Genomic DNA, 18,630 nt, shown 5'->3' on the forward strand with positions numbered 1-18,630 from the left:
TCTACATAATAGTACTAGACCAGAATGAACCAAAGGAAAAACATCAAACTAGGGTTCAGATACTTGGCCAGACACAAAGAATCAGTATTACCCTGAAATGCACTCTGCTTGGAACAAGTCTCTGTCAATTACTCTGCAATTTTCAGCGGCAATGACAAAGTATTTCCATTGACACCCTTTTGCTAATTACTACAGACATAAGTAACAGCTAACCGAGGTCAATCAATTACTACTTCAATAGCATCTTCTTACATTCTTAAGGCCAAACATGGTTTCTCCTTATGCTTGCCGGTTACTTGAGCAATCGATGCAGTGAAAGCAATCAATATCAGCATGATCATCGAGTGCATCAACATTCATAAATACGAAGAAATTCAAAGTGTCAACACCAATTCATCAAGTATAATGTAAGATGACTAGCTGCCAACATATATTATATTTCTGGGCAAAGGAATACATAGATACAAAATTCGTAGTCAACCACAAATAAATGAAATATTCCCAGACTACTTTTCTACTATCTAAAACGTTCTAACTGGACAAAACAGTCCGCAGCTAATTTCAACTATATGCAATAAATTTTCATATTAACATAGCCCCCAAAAGTTCACTATTAAATCCGTACTGGGGAAATCCAGCGAAATACCTAATGAGGAATTCATCTTACTTCAGTTTTAAACTCCATTCACTCTGATAGATGCTGCATACTTCCTTTTACGTTTTGGGGTACTAGATGCTTTGCGTGGTGATGGCGAATACTCTAGGCGGTAACTGATGAGTGATGGACCAAAAATACTAAATTTCCCTGACTTGCTAAAAGCAGTTTCAGCATCATCGCGCCTCTTGAAAACAAGTTTTGCTCGTTTGCTCTTGTGAATAAGTTCAGTCTCAGATTCAAAAAGCGGACCATACTGACTAAATATTATGTTTAGATCTGCTATTGGAGGAACTGAATCTAAATCTGAAAAGTTTAGAATCAGCGCAGTTGGAGAGTATTCAGAATTTCCATTCACAAGCCCAAATAGATTTTCCCTTTCTGAATTCTCAACCAAGCCGCCTAGTTCTTGTTTATCGTCCAAGCTTGGACTCCGCGCAGGAGAATTCTCCCACGTACCATTAGGAGAATCCTCTTGAATTTGGATCTCCGGTTCAAATAACACCTGATCTTCGGGGTTGCATTGGATAATCCTATCAGTCCAATACGAGTCCTCAATACCTTCTAGTGACAAAGTTTCAGCAGACACCGAGTTGGATGAATTTTTTCCTATATGCTCTTCTGTCGTCTTTGTGTGGTCTCCTGACTCAATAGTTTCCGAGCAAGCTAATTTCCTATAATCACAGAACAAACCAGCTAGTGACATCAAAATACTATACCCATTCATGGGATCCCTGGCAGCCGAATAGAGCATTGAGAGCATTTCTGTAGGAGAAGGGAACTCTTTTGGAATCAACTGTTCCCCTTCTGGTCTCGCGAGACCAAGTACTAAATCTCGAAATCCAACATTTCTCGACTTTTCACTATGCTCAATAGTTCTTCTGGTTCTGTTAATGGACTTGAGACTTCGGTTTGCAGCTTTATGAGATGGTAAAGACATCTTGTTACCACTGCTTTGTGACCACACCTTTTTCCTTCTTTTTGACTTTGAATCACCAGGCATAGAATCAAATTCTAAATTTCTCTTCTCTGAAGACACAGAATTCCTCTTCTGCTCAGCTCTCCCTATAGATTTCTTCTGACCGTTCGGTACGCTTGTACTGCTTCCATACATCAAAATGGACATTGATTTTTCCTTTTTACTAGGGTGTTCACCAACACCTAAGCGTCGAGGATGCTTTGTTGAGGAAGTACCTTGGACATTAGAATTTTCCTCTGAAGCCACATCACTAGAATCTTTCTTCCCAAGCAGTGGTTCAACATCATTATCATTCTCCGACAAATCGCTAAATTCTTCTATTACTGGGAGCTGATAATAACCCTTCCAGCGATTATAGGCTACCAATTGTGCTTTTGCCAACACAAATGACAATCTGTCAATCCGAGAATGTGGGGCTGCAGCTACTGACTTCAGAGTTCTAACAAGTTTGGTAGGGTTAAACGAGGATTCATCTGAAAAGTTATCACCTCCAATTCCCATGCTTGATTCTTCCTGGATACCAACATCCATAACAATCTGAGATTTCATTTTTGCTCGGGTCTCCTCCAGCAAACACGGGCAGGCCAGCCCAAACTCAACCCGTCTAGAGACCTCATCTAGAGCACAATCCACGGCATGACAAAAGCGTTCTGAATTGCTCTGTTTCTCCATTTGAGAGAAGTACATCCTAAATGGCTTAATACTAGATGCTTCGTTCCATGCAAATGTCTGATCACCAAAATAAGCTATCAAATAGCTGTCCTTTTTAAAGTACTTCATCGCTCTGTTTGATGCAGCAGATGGCTCAAATATCTGCCCAGGCCACCAAGGATGACTCCTCACCTTACCCCATACTAAATCGGACACGTAAAATTTACCTTCCTCTTCCATTCTGTGCTTAACCCCTCGTCTTTCTGGAACGGCAGCATCATTCCGATCACCTGTACCATCTGCATTTTTCAACTCAACTTCTATCATCCGTTCTTCATTGCTGACATCCACCACATTGAAATCATTGTTGACTGTTATACCATCAAGAACAGATACATTTTTCCCATTATATCCCCTAAGATCAACCACGAGTTCACCGTCAAGCCCACCATATCCTTTAAACCCCATTCCATCTTCGAGATCCCCTGAATCCAAATCAATTTCCTCATCTAAACCTTCCATTTGCGCTCTTAAACCCTCACTAACCTCATTATCTTCTCCAGAAACCCTGACCCCATCAACGATAGATTCACCAACTAAACCCTGCTTATTTCGATTTTCCATTAGGGTCTCAATTTTATTTCCTGATTGACCAACACTAACAACATTTGCCTTGTCTCTCACCTCAACATTAACAACTCCGGGTTTTAAGTCAATATGATTGGATTTTGCCGACATGAAGAAACCCTAACCAATACAAAACACATAATTAATTATACATACACATACATACAACAACAACATACCCAGTGAAATCCAACAATAGTATTTACATCTGAACATTTCTCTAATTGCAAATCTAAACCTTCTAATTGCACTCTTAAACCCTCACTAACCTCACTCGCTTCCCCAAAAACCCTAACCCCATCAAAACCATGATCACTTCGATTCTCCATTAGGGTTTCATTTCCTAATTGACCAGTACTAACAACATTTGCTTCGTTTCTGGATTTTAGGTCAATATGATCGGATTTTATCGACATGAAGAAACCCTAACCAATACAGAACACATAATTATACATCAGAAGAAAAAAAAATTAAAAAAGAAACGCTGCAACAACATGAATCAGAGCTATTTCAATTCAACTTGAACACATGCAGATAGAAAATACTATTATTTACCTCTGAAAATAATTTTAAAAAAATGCTGTAAGCAGATGAGTCAGAGCCATTCAAATTAAAATTGATCACATGCAGATAGATAGACAAGTAGTATTTACCTCTGAATATTTCTCTAATTGCACATCTAAACCTTCTAATTGCGCTGTTAAACCCTCACTAACCTCATCACCTTCTCCAAAAACCCTAACCCTATTAAAACCCTGATCACTTTGGTTCTCCATTAGGGTTTCATTTCCTAATTGACCAATACTAACAACATTTTTTTTTTTTTTTTTTAAAACGGGTATTATTGAACAACATTTGCTTCGTTTATCGCCTCAACATCATTAACAACTCCTGATTTTGAATCAGTATGATCAGATTTTACTGACACGAAGAAATCCTAACCAATACAGAACACATAATTATACATATACATACACACACATCAGATTTTTTTTTATTTTCTTTTAATAAAAATGAAAATGAAAAAAGAAAATGCTGTAAGCAGATAAATCAGAGCTATTTCAATTCAAATTGAACACATGCAGATATATAAATCTGAACATTTCTCTAATTGCAAATCTAACCGTTCTAATTGCACTGTTAAACCCTCACTAACCTCATTATCTTCTCCAAAAACCCTAACCACATCAATAACAGATTCAACAACTAAACCCTGATCACTTCGATTAATTAGGGTTTCATTTTGATTTCCTGATTGATCAAATACTAACTACATTTGTTTCCTTTATCGCCTCAACATTAAACAACTCCAGATTTCAAGTCAATATGATCGGACTTTCATATTTTACAAAACACATAATTTTACACATAGTCACATACATACATCAAAAAAAAAAAAAAATGAAAAATATGTTGTAAGCACATGCAGAGAGATAGATGATAGTATTGTTTACCTTACAATATTGATTTCTCTTTGAGATGCAGATAAATGAATAAAGAGAGAGACTTCCAGAAAAATATGAATGTGAAAATGTTGTGTTTGTATTTCAGTGAGTCCTTTTTTTACTTCTTTTTTTTTTTTTTTTTTTTTTGCAATTTGCGTGAATGTATAAAGGACTGCTGTTTGAGTTGATGGATCTTTGAAGTGACACGTGTCATTACGGCGTCGTTTTGCATCGAACATGCAAAAAGCTTTGAATATCCTTTTATCGTCGCCTGTTTGGCGCAAAAACATGTCCCGCCGTTTTAATTTATGTGAATTTTTTGATCGTACGAGGGTTAAATATTATAATTTTGATATAAATTTTTTAATTTATAAAAATAAAATTTATATATTTAAAAACTATATAAAAGTATTATAAGTCATAATAATTTATAATTTAAATATTTTAATAAAAATAGATGAAAAACATCTCATAGACTCTCGAAATGGTAATAAGTTCGTATAAATTGAAATAGAGAAGTAAAAAGTTTCAACATATAGAATTAATTGGTTTTACATTTCTCTTACCGACCTTCATGTAGTCGAATTAATACACGCAGCTTGTTAATATATTATATATCAAATCGGTTATATTCTATACATTCTAATAAGTTATGTGACATTTTTGTTTTACTTTGTACCGTTTTAAAATACTCGACATTATTTTACTTTTTTTATAAGTTTTTAAATTGTTAAATTCATTAAATCATTCACACTTTAACTTGATATGGTGTTGGTTATACTTTTGACTATTATTGTATTATCAATGTCACATAAACTAAAATGAACAAATATGATTTTTATGTATTAATTTCATATCAGCCTTAATTAAAACTGGCTTGGAGTTTGAAGTGTAACACTTTTTAGCTTGTTAATCTATACACATAATGGACGCTTGGAAACACGCCTTAAGACTTTTGGAATTTTTGAGTCGGAATTGTTTAATAGGTAGTGAATTTATGTTTGAAATTGTAGTCAAAGAAAGAGTTGCCGGACTTCCCAAATAAGTCGACCCTCATAAAATGCATTAATTAGTCATTATCTTATGTTAATATTATATTTTTTTTGATATTATTTTCTTAATGATAATTAGTTATCTTAGTCTTTATTATTATTTATTAATAATTCGTGCGACGTCCTAAATTAATTATGAAAAAAATCTCGACATATTCACTTAAATCAATACCTTATAAAATAAAACACGTAAATATAACGATAACAAGTTTCCACACAAAACTTACTTCGGGCACTTTACAACCCAAAAACGATAACCAAACGTGCCCTTACTCTACACATTGAGAATTTCTTCTCCCGCCAAAACAGCCGTTCACTTTTTTTTCCCCCTTCTGAGAGCGCGTCGAAACAATCGCCATTGCCATGAGTGGAGAAATGGTGATGAACAATGGGAAGATTCTTCAACAGCGATTAGCAAACCCTACTATATGTCTCGCTAAAACATTGTCTATATATTTCCCTGGTATCGATTTCCATGTTGGTGATCCCCAATTTCGTCTCTCTTCTGAACTTGTTCGCTTCTTCTCTTCTCCTTCCGGTCAATATTTCGTTTCTCAGGTTATCTCTCAAAAGCACTCTAAAATGACATTGGAGAAATCGAACACTTAGAAATTGTAATGTGTTGTACAAATTGTAGTTTTTATTTCAAACAGTTACGAGTTTTTGACTCTACAAATTAGGTTAGCTCTGGATGATGCTCTATAATGAATTTGGAGAGTCGAACAATTTTGTTCAAAATTTTCAAATATTTTTAGTTTAAAATAAAATTGTAGTGTAGTACAAATTGATGTTTTATTTGGAACAGCTGAGCTCGGAAAATCAATCAGTTGAGGTTGACTTTAATACATCATACTGCGAGTATTTGCTTATTTTGACTCTGCTAAACTGTTACTGCATTTGATGTTTTTGTATGGTGAAATTGATACTTGTAGTAAAAGGAAAATTGTAGATTTAATGTTTTTTCATTTATTATTTCTTCTTCTAAGTTATTTTTGATCGCTGGATAAACATATCTAGTAGTAGTAACTGAAAATGAAGGTCAAAGACTGATATTGAAGTATTAAGTCTAGGTGAAGAGAGACGGATCCACGGTTTGAAGTTTATGGTTCCTACAATGATCTCAAGTTAAAAAGGAAATTATAATAATAACTGGGTTCACAATCAAGTATTTATAGATATTTAGTTGATTTCTTAATACATATAATAAGGCCTATGCAAAAGCTACTGGTTCTGTGACCCCGTACATTGTACTCTATATCCGCCAATGTAGGTGAATGAGGATGATGCCATATACTTTTAAAGTCCAGAAAGTTTGTGATTGCCGGGATTCTTTTGCTATTTCAGAAAGTTTGGTCCACATCTAATGTATTATTTCTTTTCATGGAGGTTTTGCTTACACGGTTTGATGTTTTCGTCTGAAGTATTTGAAGGAAAAACTTTATCCACTGGAGTATATATCTGTCAGAGATGGCATAGTACAGTACTAGTAGTAAAGGAAATGGCTGATTTGCTTATATTATTGTAATATTGAATAATTATGATTATTAGAATAAAGCTAAAGGTTGAAGTATGACACTAAATTATTAAGTCTAGGTGAAGGAAGTTGATGGCACGTTCATATTGCCACTGGACTTTCAGCAATTCCGGAAAATTTGTGAGCTCCAAGAGTTTTATGCAATTTTGGAGAGTAAATCTAAAGATGCTCTATTGTGTATGAGTGCTGCATTACACAAGGTAGTACATTTATATTTATGAAATTCAATTTTTTCCAGATATTTATATTGTTTTATCTTAATTATATGATTTTGTTCCTGATGCTAGCAGGTTTTCTTTATGAAATTGGGGGATGAGAGTTTTGATGATTTTTCGAAGATAAATATCCGTCTCCACAACTATCCTCAATCAATGATTGCATTGAAGAACCTAAAAGCTGCTTACATTGGTAAAAACGATGTTCAACTTTACATTTACTCTTTATCGATCAATTAGTTTAATGCTGCTTAGATTCTTAATATGATATTTTCACATGATAGATAGGCTTGTCTCTGTACGCGGTACAGTGGTAAAAGTCAGCACAGTGAAGCCACTGGTAATGCAAATGAGTTTTGCCTGTACTAAGTGCGGAACCAGTATTACTCGTGACTTCCCAGATGGAAAATTTTCACCTCCACCAGTATGTGAATTGCATGGTTGCAAATGCAGGACTTTTAATCCCATAAGGTCTACAGCTCGAATTATAGACTTTCAGAAAATAAGGTAAATTCCTCTTCTTTGCTGTCTTTTGATGTCTGTACTTCAACATTTTTATAGATCATACTATTTGAGTTGAAAATATAACCGAATGTTTAGTTTCTATTTCTCTACTCCATATTATTCTTGTTCTCACCTCTCTGTTTTATGGTTCATTTCTTACCTAATAAATTATCTATGTTCTCCTAGAATTCAAGAGTTGCTGAAATCTGAACATCATGAAGAAGGGCGGGTACCTCGAACTGTTGAATGTGAACTAACTGAAGATCTTGTAGATGCATGCATCCCTGGAGATATTGTGACTGTCACTGGTATTATTAGGGTGATTAACAATTACATGGATATTGGAGGAGGTAAATGATTTCATAGAGGACGCGATATAGATGTGTTTGGATAGAATGAATGTCTTTCGTCCACCTATAAAACAAATTAATATACTTATCCTGCTTCTTGTGAGCCTTTTTCCCCTTTCGAAGAAAAATCTGAATGTTTTCCCCAAACAAAAGTTTCACACTAATGAGTGTAGATTGCTTCACCTAACAAGCAAATTTTTTCGATCCACCTAAAAGTTTTCCTTCCATCCCATCTCTTGGGAAAGATGAGGATACATATATATATATATATATGTCGTCTGTGTGTGCATATATATATTTAGAAGTGAGTGCATCCATAATCTAGCTCTTGAGAAATGAAAGCAGACTTCGTTTAAGAGCCTTAAATGTAAGTTTGTTTCTATCTTAGCGCAGCAAAAAGTGTGATACGTCTGATTTTCTCCATTAAGTTAGATTATATATGTGAATATCAACGATAGCCTTCTTTTATTGGCCTGTAACATTCCCAGCTTGAATTAGGTATATAAAGGAGAGATTTAGGAGAAAGTTGATGAAGTGTTCTTTAAACTCATGCTCCTGACTGATATGAAATAAGCATCATATTCTATTATAGCCCTTAAAGTTGCTACTAAGCTATTTCTTTGGAAAGCGCGCCTTTATTTAGATTCTTTCGATTTTGGAATTACCATGTAGACTAGTAATATCATCAACACTTGTGAATCTTGTTCTTGCTATTGCTTTGAAGTCTCTTTTAGAAATTTGAACAGTCTTGAGTTAAGTCTAAAGGCAGTACCTTCTTATATGTTCTTATCTTTTATTTTGGATGTATGTTATTAAGTACCACTGCTTTCTGCACAGAGTGGTTGGCAACAAATGACAATGCTTCTCTAAAATTTGTAATAATGCATTAAGTATGAATGCTTCTTGTCTGTGTTTGCTCCAAGTCTGGGATGGATGACATCTAAACCTTTAAAACAAATGTTGATCCAGTGACCATACAAAGTCTCCAGATATCCTTCTTGTGAAATGAGCTATTATTTAGGAAAAGAAAGTTTAATGCCATAAAATACTTGTCCATTCAAAATGCATATTAATTAGATCAAGTAACTTATGAGTTCTCCATAACAAAATGGAACTTTCGTTCATTCAAAATGATATATTGATAAAGTGCCTTGTAATAAATTGATATTTGAATTAGTTATGTTAGACCCTACTTTGAGTCAGAAATCACAACTATTTTGCCTTTGCTTGAACTGATATCTGGGAGAGAGAAAATCATTATACCAATCTTTCTGCTGCACTGGGGAAAATTATGGGCCAGTGACGTTGAACAATGTTGCAGATGCTGTTGATGACTGGGTCAAAAATTATGCTATTGATTTGCTGCTATGTACTTCAGTTTTAGTTATATATGTCAGATGTTAACTGTTTGTGAACCTTGGTAAATGCAGGAAAGTCAAAAGGCAAGAATCAAGGACTTTACTATTTATATCTAGAAGTAGTTTCTATTACAAACTCAAAGTCTCAGTCAACATCTGAGGGTTCACAAGATAATTCTAATGCTAGAGCTACAGAGCTATTTGATTTATACTCATTCTCTCCAAAGGATTTGGAGTTTATCGTTAAGTTTTCTGAAGAGCACGGTTCTGATGTTTACCGACAAATACTTCAATCTATTTGCCCCTCGATCTATGGTCACGAGCTTGTTAAAGGTATACATAATCACTGGGCACATACAATGAAACACTATCACATTTCTTCCTTTGTTTTACTTACATTGTGCTTGGTGGGATTTCTTTTGTTTCCATGAACTGTTTGAAGTGGTCATGCGACGGGTATATAGATAGCTTGATCCTTTTTCCTCTTTTTCTTGTTCCTTTCTTTTGTGTAGCGGGAATTACATTAGCTTTATTTGGTGGTGTGCGGAAGCATTCCATGGATCAGAATAAGGTTCCTGTGAGAGGAGATATCCACGTAATAATTGTCGGTATGTGACTAATTGTCTTCCCTTCTTTTGGTCCTGCTGGTAATTAACTCGGAAAAGCAGGTTAGTTTATAAATTAGCATTTTTGTCATGCTAAAATATCTATTCAGAAGTCAGGTTTATCCGTTTATGTGAACATGTCCTGTACAAGCTAACTTGATTAGAGCGGGTTTCTACGTTATTAGGTGATCCGGGATTGGGTAAAAGTCAGCTACTTCAAGCGGCAGCTTCCATTTCTCCTCGTGGCATATATATTTGTGGTAATGCAACAACCAATGCTGGCCTTACTGTTGCTGTTGTCAAGGATCCTTTGACCGGTGACTATGCGTTTGAAGCAGGTAATGGTCTCTTTTTCTTTTAGTACGAGAATATTACAATTGGGAAATCTCACCAATCAATTGCATCTTTTTGTAGAAGGTTATATTTAAAGTAATGTCGTTTTAAAGAGAACACATAGAGAAACTAAATTAAAATGAACATTTGGTGTTTCACAGTTTTATGAATATTCTTATTTAGTTATTATTTACAGCGGGAGGTGTGTCTAGTAAACAGAACTTGAACTTATTATAGTTCCGTGTAATCAAACGGGTGCTATTGTACTGGTTCGTAGTTTGTATAGTTGATGGTGTCATTTCTCACCTTCCAGATAGAGGAAAAATCAGGAAGTACCTGTAAATTTGTCTAGCTATGCTTTTTAGAAATTAATGATATGTATTATTGTATAGTTAAGGACCACTAAGCAAATATCCTTATAATGTTTACTTCCATTAATGTATTTTGACAGTTAGCACTTGTGTAAGATTCTTTGAAGAGCACACTGATTTTTTGCCTTATGATGGAAGAGATATTGCACCTTTAGTCATTGCTTATCGTAATCATCTGAGTCCAAAGATGCTTAATTATACTGTATTTGTTGCTTTTTGGCATGGTTAGGTGCTATGGTTCTTGCAGATCGTGGATTATGTTGCATTGATGAGTTTGACAAAATGTCTGCCGAACGTCAGGTCTTTTTAGTTAATTGAACTATTACTGTCAACTGGTACTTCACACATAGGTTCAGGACATAATTATTTTGTCATGACTTTAGGCCCTATTGGAGGCTATGGAACAACAGTGCGTCTCTGTTGCAAAGGCAGGACTTGTTGCAAGTTTGTCAGCGCGAACAACTGTTTTAGCAGCAGCAAACCCTGTTGGTGGCCACTACAAGTATTGTGAAAAACTTGCATGTTAATTATTCGAATGTTATGGATGATTAGTTGAACGATAATAATGCCTTTATATCACTTTTTTGGTTATGTAAGCAAAGAGTTATTGACAAAGCAGCCAAGCACTAGACAATGCTGGACATTACAGAAGAGGGGGTATCCCCACATACAAGTCATGCTATCCTCCTTATATACATTTCTAAGCTTACACTAGAGAGCTACTAAACACAAACACTACATTTTTAAACATATGTAAAGCAATTTGCATATCCTGTTCCTTTCTTTCCATAGACACGTGCTGGAATTGTTGTCCACATCTTCCTCAGTTCTTTATCATTTGCAGCCCATTCAGCTGCTAGAGAGCTCCTTAACAGACAGTGATATCACCCATTTTATCCCAAAAATGTTAAGAAAAGAATTTCCAAAGTTATCTAGCTAAAGAACAATGCATAAACAGATGACTATGGTCCTCCACTTTCTCACCAAACAAAGCATCTACTCTTTTCTGCAAATATATCCGAGTCTAGCACCCAATAAAACAAGCTATGTTTTAGGGGACTTTGATCTCCATATCTTTTCTAGAGCCAGTGATTAGTTTCCTGTAACGCAACTTCAAAAAAGTTTCCCCTGCTATGTGCACTCAACAACTGTTGTCTTTAGATTGCAAAGTCATTATTGGGCTGAAGTGTGCACCAAGCTCTTCACAATTTTCCATATTTGGTTAATTACTAGTTTAACTCTTATTTTTGGCCTGTTCAACCTATTATATCTATTTCCTTTTCAAGTCCCCTGTGATCAAGATGTGCTTATCGGTAAGGATGTGGATAGCAGTTTAATGTACAATACCGGAGAAAAGAATACAAAAGCATAAAACTGAAGTGACATAATTGATAGCTTGATGCACACCATGGGAGATAGAACACAAACCAAAAGAGAGTAGTGGCATGATTAGCAGCTTGATGTACGACAACTGAGAATAGAAAACAAAACAATAGAATTGAGCACGAGCAAGACTAGGCTTATGGAATGGATGGGGGAGATGAAGAGAGAAAAAATATGGGGTAATGAAGAAGAATGGAATCTAGGCAAGGAGAAAAGGGGGAGAAAACGGGGAAGGTGGCTGCCAGATGGCATGGTAATAGGAGGGGGAATAAGGAAAAGAAGAGAAGAAAGAAGGTTGGGAAGATTCAACTAGGTGGGAGAGCAATTATTGAGGATAAGTTGAACTAGACTGATAGTATAGAACTTGAGGTGGGCGTTAGGTGACTAAGAGACTAGAAGAAGAAAATAAAGGGAAACAAAGAGCTGTGGGATGGACTGGTGGTTAGAAATTTAGAATTGTAACACACAGAAGAAAGAGAAGAAAGAAGAAAGATACGAAAAAGAGGAGAAAGAATAAAGGAGAAGAATCGATCTCATATAATTATGTAAACTTAGATCATGGGAATACTTGCATTATCATATTGGTCTATTAAAACCTATTAATTTGTGTTGGTAATGTGTGAAAATATTTCTTGCAGCCGTGCAAAAACTGTGAATGAGAACTTGAAGATGAGTGGGGCTTTGCTTTCACGATTTGATTTGGTTTTCATATTACTTGATAAACCTGATGAAGTGCTGGACAAGCGACTCTCTGAGCACATTATGTCAGTAAGTGTCCTCACTCCTTTCTGCAAAAGTTCGTTCAAATTGGAAAGATACACTTAGTAAGAAATATCCAACTGTCAACATCACTCCTCGAGTCCTTGTTTCCTATATGGAGACGATTCTTGTTGCAGTTGCAGTAAATAATTCTTTTTTGACACCATCAGAGACTGCTGATCAATTTCTTTTACTTTTTCTGCTTGACCAACATGGAACACTATCTAAATTCACTCATACTGCATTATGGGTTGGGGCTTCTGATGTCATGAAAAATTATCTTTACATTATCTTAAACTTGATAGTGGAATTTTGAATACATACGACCTATTAATATTTGAGATTCACTCGTTAAAAGTGATCCTGAGATTAAGAGGGACAGGAGCACTCTCCATTTTGTTAGTCATCAAGGGCAACGAGGTGGGGTGTTAATATGTGTAGTCTAACTAGTTCAAACTCTTTCTGGAATCACTGAGATAACAACAGTGGAGTTCCATATGAGCTATTTAGCATGTTAATAGTTCAATTGAGGGCAAGCAAGCTAAAGAATAGGAGGGGCTTGGTATGTTTGATTCAATGGAGATAGCTCGTTGATGCTATCCTTGCTTTATGGTAAGACTAGGAAATTTGCCCGCGCTTCGCGCGGTCATGAATGACCGATTTCATCAAACTTATAAAAGATCCTTTTCCAATATTTGAATATTATAAAAAATAACAAAATGATAGACCTTGGCAGTAAAATATTATTTCAAGCAAGTACTTTCACACACAGAATTGTGGAAAAATAGAAAGAAAGTAAAAAATCAGACCTTTCTTTTACACAATCCATAAACAAAAAAACAAAAAAAATGTTTCTTACAATTTGAACTTGAAAATATCACTTCGCAAACACATAAGCTGAACTAAAACAAAAGCTCACAAAAAATTAGCCTACAATCTTGAGATTCTCTTCTGAGTGGAGAAGGAACAACAATTATAGCATTAGAAAATTCTCTTATCACTATATATGAGTCTATTCATTCTTTGATTCTGTCTCCCTTTTCTTCTAACAGCAAATTACCTCCCTTTCCATTTTTCTAAATGCTTCATCTAATGCTCTGAATCACAGCCACAGGGGTAAGACTTTCTTGGCTTCCCTATATAGCTATAAGAAAAAACATGCATCCCCTCAATTAAGCATTATAGCCATAACCCTTTTATCTTCTATATTCAACGGTTATTTGACAAATTATAGATTTTAAATGCGGTAAAATAAGTTACAATATATTTGGCGAAACTGTTGCTATTTAGGCTTGCTCAGAGAAAGCGAACGGGCAACTTTAACAGTTAGTTAATACAGAAACTTGGTTGGCTTTTAACATAATGAAGGAATGAAAGTGAAAGAACAAAAAGTAGTTTTTTTTTATTTTTTTTATGGCCAAATCAAAATTCCATGAGAACTCACAGTTTGGATATCAACATGTTTTTATGCCGTCACGACTTGCCTCAAAACTCTGCCAATCAGTACATATTACTTTAGATCTCTTCAATTTGTAGTTTCTTCTGCATCCAAGAAGCCAACTAATATAGTTAACTATCAATATTTTCAAATCACAAGTTGACATCGAGCAAAATGTATACAAAACATAAAAAAAGTAGAAAACGTCTAGGCTACAAAAACTTCACATAGAGCCCCTTTATGGAGAAGAAAGCAAATCAGTAAATATCATATGCACGACAACAGAAGCACCAAGTTATAAGATATCAGAACTAACTAAATTTTGATGTTCAAACTTGATTTAAAATGTGTAAAGACTTTATTAAACAGGGAAGGGAGAAAAGAACCATAATATTTGGAGATGTATTCACAAATGCTCTTGGACTAAATCAATTTTCTTTCTTTCTTTATTATTTTTATTTTTTTTATTTTGAGAATTCAACTTTCAAAGTCCCCTTGTTTTGAAAAATAAAGAATTTTATTTACCAAAGTAATATTTACAATGCAAAAAGACAACCATCCGACCAGTAGTTGGGCACAGGCCCCTGCTATGGCTAACAACTTCTAACCATAGTCCTTTTTCCCTATATTTAAAAAAGGAAGTTATTGTTTTGAAGAAGAACAATCGTCACAAGCCTTTCATGCTCTTAACGACATTCTCAGACTCTTATTTCGTCACAAGACCCATTTCGTTCTAATATTTTGCCATGAAAAGTTCAAGACAAAATGGTTTTTGTCTGCAAGCAATCTGTTGTTGGTTGGTTCCAAACCCATACTTACAGTGTAGAAACCAAATTGGCTTTCAGAAACAAACAGTCCCAGGGCTGTTTCCATAACAAAGCTAAGATCCATTTAATTGTCAGTCCCTTCCTGACATGAGCAATTTTAACCTCCCTGCTACTATTAGGTAAATCTTTATAATCCCAATATGTCTTCACAGACCAAAAGCATAAGGACGACAACGCAAGAACCAAACCCTGACATACATTTGCCATGTTCAACCAAGTGCAACGAACAAAATTAACAAACCACGTCACCGGACATTTATCCTGCAATTATATATTTATATAGATTTGCCATGTTCAACCAAGTGCAACGAACAAAATTAACAAATTCATAGTGGCCTTCAACCAAAAAGATATATACTCTGAAACCTTTAAATACAAGGCAACAGAAATTTGTTGCTTAATGACCAAACTTCTGAAGTTAAACCGGGGACAAGTGAATGAGGTTTTTGGTTCTTCCAAGTGAGGGATTAGAGAACGACTGTTTTTTTAAGAGGGACAATGGTTAGGTTTGATTAGTTGTGACTTTTCGACCTTTTGCGTATTAAGTAGTAGCACGGTAAAAATTTAGGAAAAAGGCTAAAAAAAACAACAAAAAAGATAAATAGGATTTAAGGCCTTAGAGGCCACCACATCACCGGGCCTTTGTCCTGCAATTATACATTTATATAGATTAGGTGGTCATCGGAAAAACAGAAGGAGAAGATTTTAGGTGATCATTGACCACGAAAAACGATCCTGTCACTTGACCTGCTGCTTTTAGGATCATTTTCTAAAAGGTCCTTTTCCTTTCATGCATGTTGACATGCAATACAACTTGATTGAAATTTATCAGTTGATGCAGTTATGTGGTTATCATTTATAATTGATTCATGTGAAAGATTGCCTGATTTCATATTATTAAAAAAAAACTTGCGTGATTAAAGCTTTTCCTTGTCAGCTTCATGCAAAAAGTGTAGAGCAGCCACCAGTCGCGAAACGGTTATGTACAGGTTTGCCCTTTACTAACCACTATCTCAGCGGGAAATATTTTTATACAAATTGCTCTTAATTTTTCTTTGCAGCCTCGCTGGATGTTAGAGAAATTGACATGAATACAAAGCAGGGTTCTTTAATTGCAAGGCTGAGACTTGACCCTAAGAAAGACAGTGGTTTTGTTCCATTGCCTGGCCCTCTTCTGCGCAAATACATTGCTTATGCAAGAACTTATATATCTCCCAGGTTGTTAAATGTGCTCTCTTAATGTTTAAAAGTTTTAGCTACTGCTTCCAAATGTTTATTTATCTTCTTGTCATTTGGTGCAAGGATGACAAAACCAGCGGCAGAAATCTTGCAGAAATTTTACTTGAAGTTGAGGGATCATAATACGTCCGGTGATGGTACACCGATAACAGCAAGGCAATTAGAGAGCTTGGTAAGGTTGGCAGAAGCTCGAGCTAGAGTGGATCTAAGAGAAGAGATAACTGAGCAAGATGCTCTGGTAAATTGATTGTCTCTGTAGTTGCTTATTTCTAATACAGTTTGTAGACAATCTTTTGCTATTTACATTCAACAACAACATATCCAATGTGTTCCCACAAGTGGGGTCTAGGGAGGGTGGGGTGTACGCAGACCTTACCCCACCTTTGTGGGGTAGCGAGGCCGTTTCTGATAGACCCTCGGCTCAAGAAAAACGCTTTTCATTCTCCCAAAATCATTCGAGACTTACTATAATCTTGATCATCGAATTGCTGTATTGGGATGTGCTCAAATCATGTATTCTCAATTTTCAGGATGTTGTGGAAATAATGAAAGAATCATTATATGATAAGTACGTTGATGAGCATGGATTTGTGGATTTTGGACGGAGTGGGGGAATGAGTCAGCAGAAAGAAGCAAAGCGGTTTTTGAGTGCCTTGCATAATCAGTCAGAATTGCAGCAAAAGGATTGTTTTTCAATTTCCGTAAGCTATCTTTCTCGTCATTGTATATTTTATGGCAAAAATACAAAGCCAAGAATGGGAAAAAACCTGATAAGAGTATTTATTTTTCAGGAAATATATAGTCTGGCAGATCGGATTGGGTTAAGGGTTCCAGATATTGACACATTCGTGGATAATCTTAATAGTGTTGGTTATTTACTAAAGAAGGGTCCCAAGACATATCAGGTATTCTGATGCTTTATATGTTACCAGATAACCAAACTGTGCATTGAGAACCTAGTTCATAGGGCTGATACTTTTCTGAAATGTGCACATAATAATTTAACTTTAAAATTACGTTTGCAAGTGGAATATCGTATTAAAGGTAGTATAAATTTTATTGGAAAAGATTATATGACTCGTGCATGATCAGTTTCTGATTTATAAATCATATTTGAAGGGAATAAAACAATTTTCTCTATCCAAAATCTATCTTACCTCTAATACGCTTATAAATTTAAGTCCTCTAAATATGTATTATTGTTTGTTGTCCTTTCTTTTGAAAATTGTCATAGCAATACTTATTTATTTTGTATAAAATGAAATAAGGACCATATATTAGTTCACTGGAGGTTGCTAAAGAGCCAGTTTGACTTTGTTTTGTTATAATAATAAGCATAGCTATTTTATTTGGTTTTATATACAAAATTATAAGAAAGAAAATTTATCTTAAAAACTGTTAAAATAAAAAGTCAACTAGGCTTTATCACTATAGGCAGAGGACTTAAATTTGTATGCACGATAGAGGTAAGGCTTCATTTCAGTCAATTGATGTAAATGATCTACAAATGATAAACGAGTCACGTACAAGATAGTACACGATTTTTCCATTGAAAAAAATAACACGTTAGGAGGTGTCATTTTGCATGTTATTTTAAAGTCATCATGTACACAGTTTAAAATGTACAAAGAAAACTGCACCTATAAACTAGGTACCAAAGCACAATTTGCTCTTTATAAATTATAACTGTTTGTATCAAATTTTTTGGGGTTCCCACCATCGTGCAAAAATACTCTTCAAGTGACATCTTGAATCATCTTCATGCAGGTGCTATCATCATCTTATTCACAAACATCAAGGTCAAGAGGATAGTCGAATAGTACTAACACCAAGGCCATAATTAAATCATGTATGATTTTGTTTGTTTTCCAGAACTTGTATGTGATTATACACTATTTTGTGGAGAGAGAGTCTTGCCATTTCGGCTTCTTGATGTATTAATATGTTCTTTTCGTGTAAATGGTTCTAACTATGTTATAGGTTATTCTGAAGAAATTAACACGGATATAGTAGCAGGTGGCTTTGATATCAATCTATGTTGACATCATTGCTATGTTACAGTTCCAGTTCTTTATATTCAGCATGAGTTTAGCGAACAAAATTGACGAAGATTTTGTCTGCTCCTAGACATTCATGAATAAGATGGAAAGAACACCAGGGTGGTTCTTTAACTGTTCTCCAACGAAAGCTTGAAATCGAATAACCAAAAGGAAATCTAACCTCTTATTGACTTGAGTTTCTACCTGCGCCAGAAGCTAGAACAAGAATCATATCATGCCAAGTTAAACATGAATCATATCATGCA

General features: G+C 35.1%; 2 protein-coding genes across 2 annotated transcripts; one reads left to right on the top strand and one right to left on the bottom strand.

Moving 5' to 3' along the window:
• Positions 1-396: 396 nt before the first annotated feature.
• On the bottom strand, positions 397-4,471 carry LOC132630101 (PWWP domain-containing protein 5-like). The gene is made up of 2 exons (XM_060345642.1): positions 4,372-4,471; positions 397-3,032 (listed from the first exon to the last, which is right to left on the bottom strand). Exon 2 carries the CDS (start codon positions 3,021-3,023, stop codon positions 675-677), a length of 2,349 nt encoding a protein of 782 aa, XP_060201625.1. The 5' UTR covers positions 3,024-3,032; positions 4,372-4,471; the 3' UTR covers positions 397-674.
• Positions 4,472-5,711: 1,240 nt separating this feature from the next.
• LOC132630103 (probable DNA helicase MCM8) lies at positions 5,712-18,437 on the top strand. Its single transcript, XM_060345644.1, has 17 exons — positions 5,712-5,967; positions 7,003-7,143; positions 7,234-7,351; positions 7,443-7,665; positions 7,849-8,012; positions 9,443-9,703; positions 9,883-9,978; positions 10,161-10,313; positions 10,909-10,979; positions 11,063-11,181; positions 12,701-12,830; positions 16,024-16,075; positions 16,148-16,304; positions 16,389-16,563; positions 16,856-17,026; positions 17,117-17,230; positions 18,093-18,437. Exons 1-17 carry the CDS (start codon positions 5,773-5,775, stop codon positions 18,135-18,137), a joined length of 2,385 nt encoding a protein of 794 aa, XP_060201627.1. The 5' UTR covers positions 5,712-5,772; the 3' UTR covers positions 18,138-18,437.
• Positions 18,438-18,630: the final 193 nt, after the last annotated feature.

This window comes from Lycium barbarum, chromosome 3, assembly GCF_019175385.1.
Source record: "Lycium barbarum isolate Lr01 chromosome 3, ASM1917538v2, whole genome shotgun sequence".
NCBI classification, from domain to species: domain Eukaryota; kingdom Viridiplantae; phylum Streptophyta; class Magnoliopsida; order Solanales; family Solanaceae; genus Lycium; species Lycium barbarum.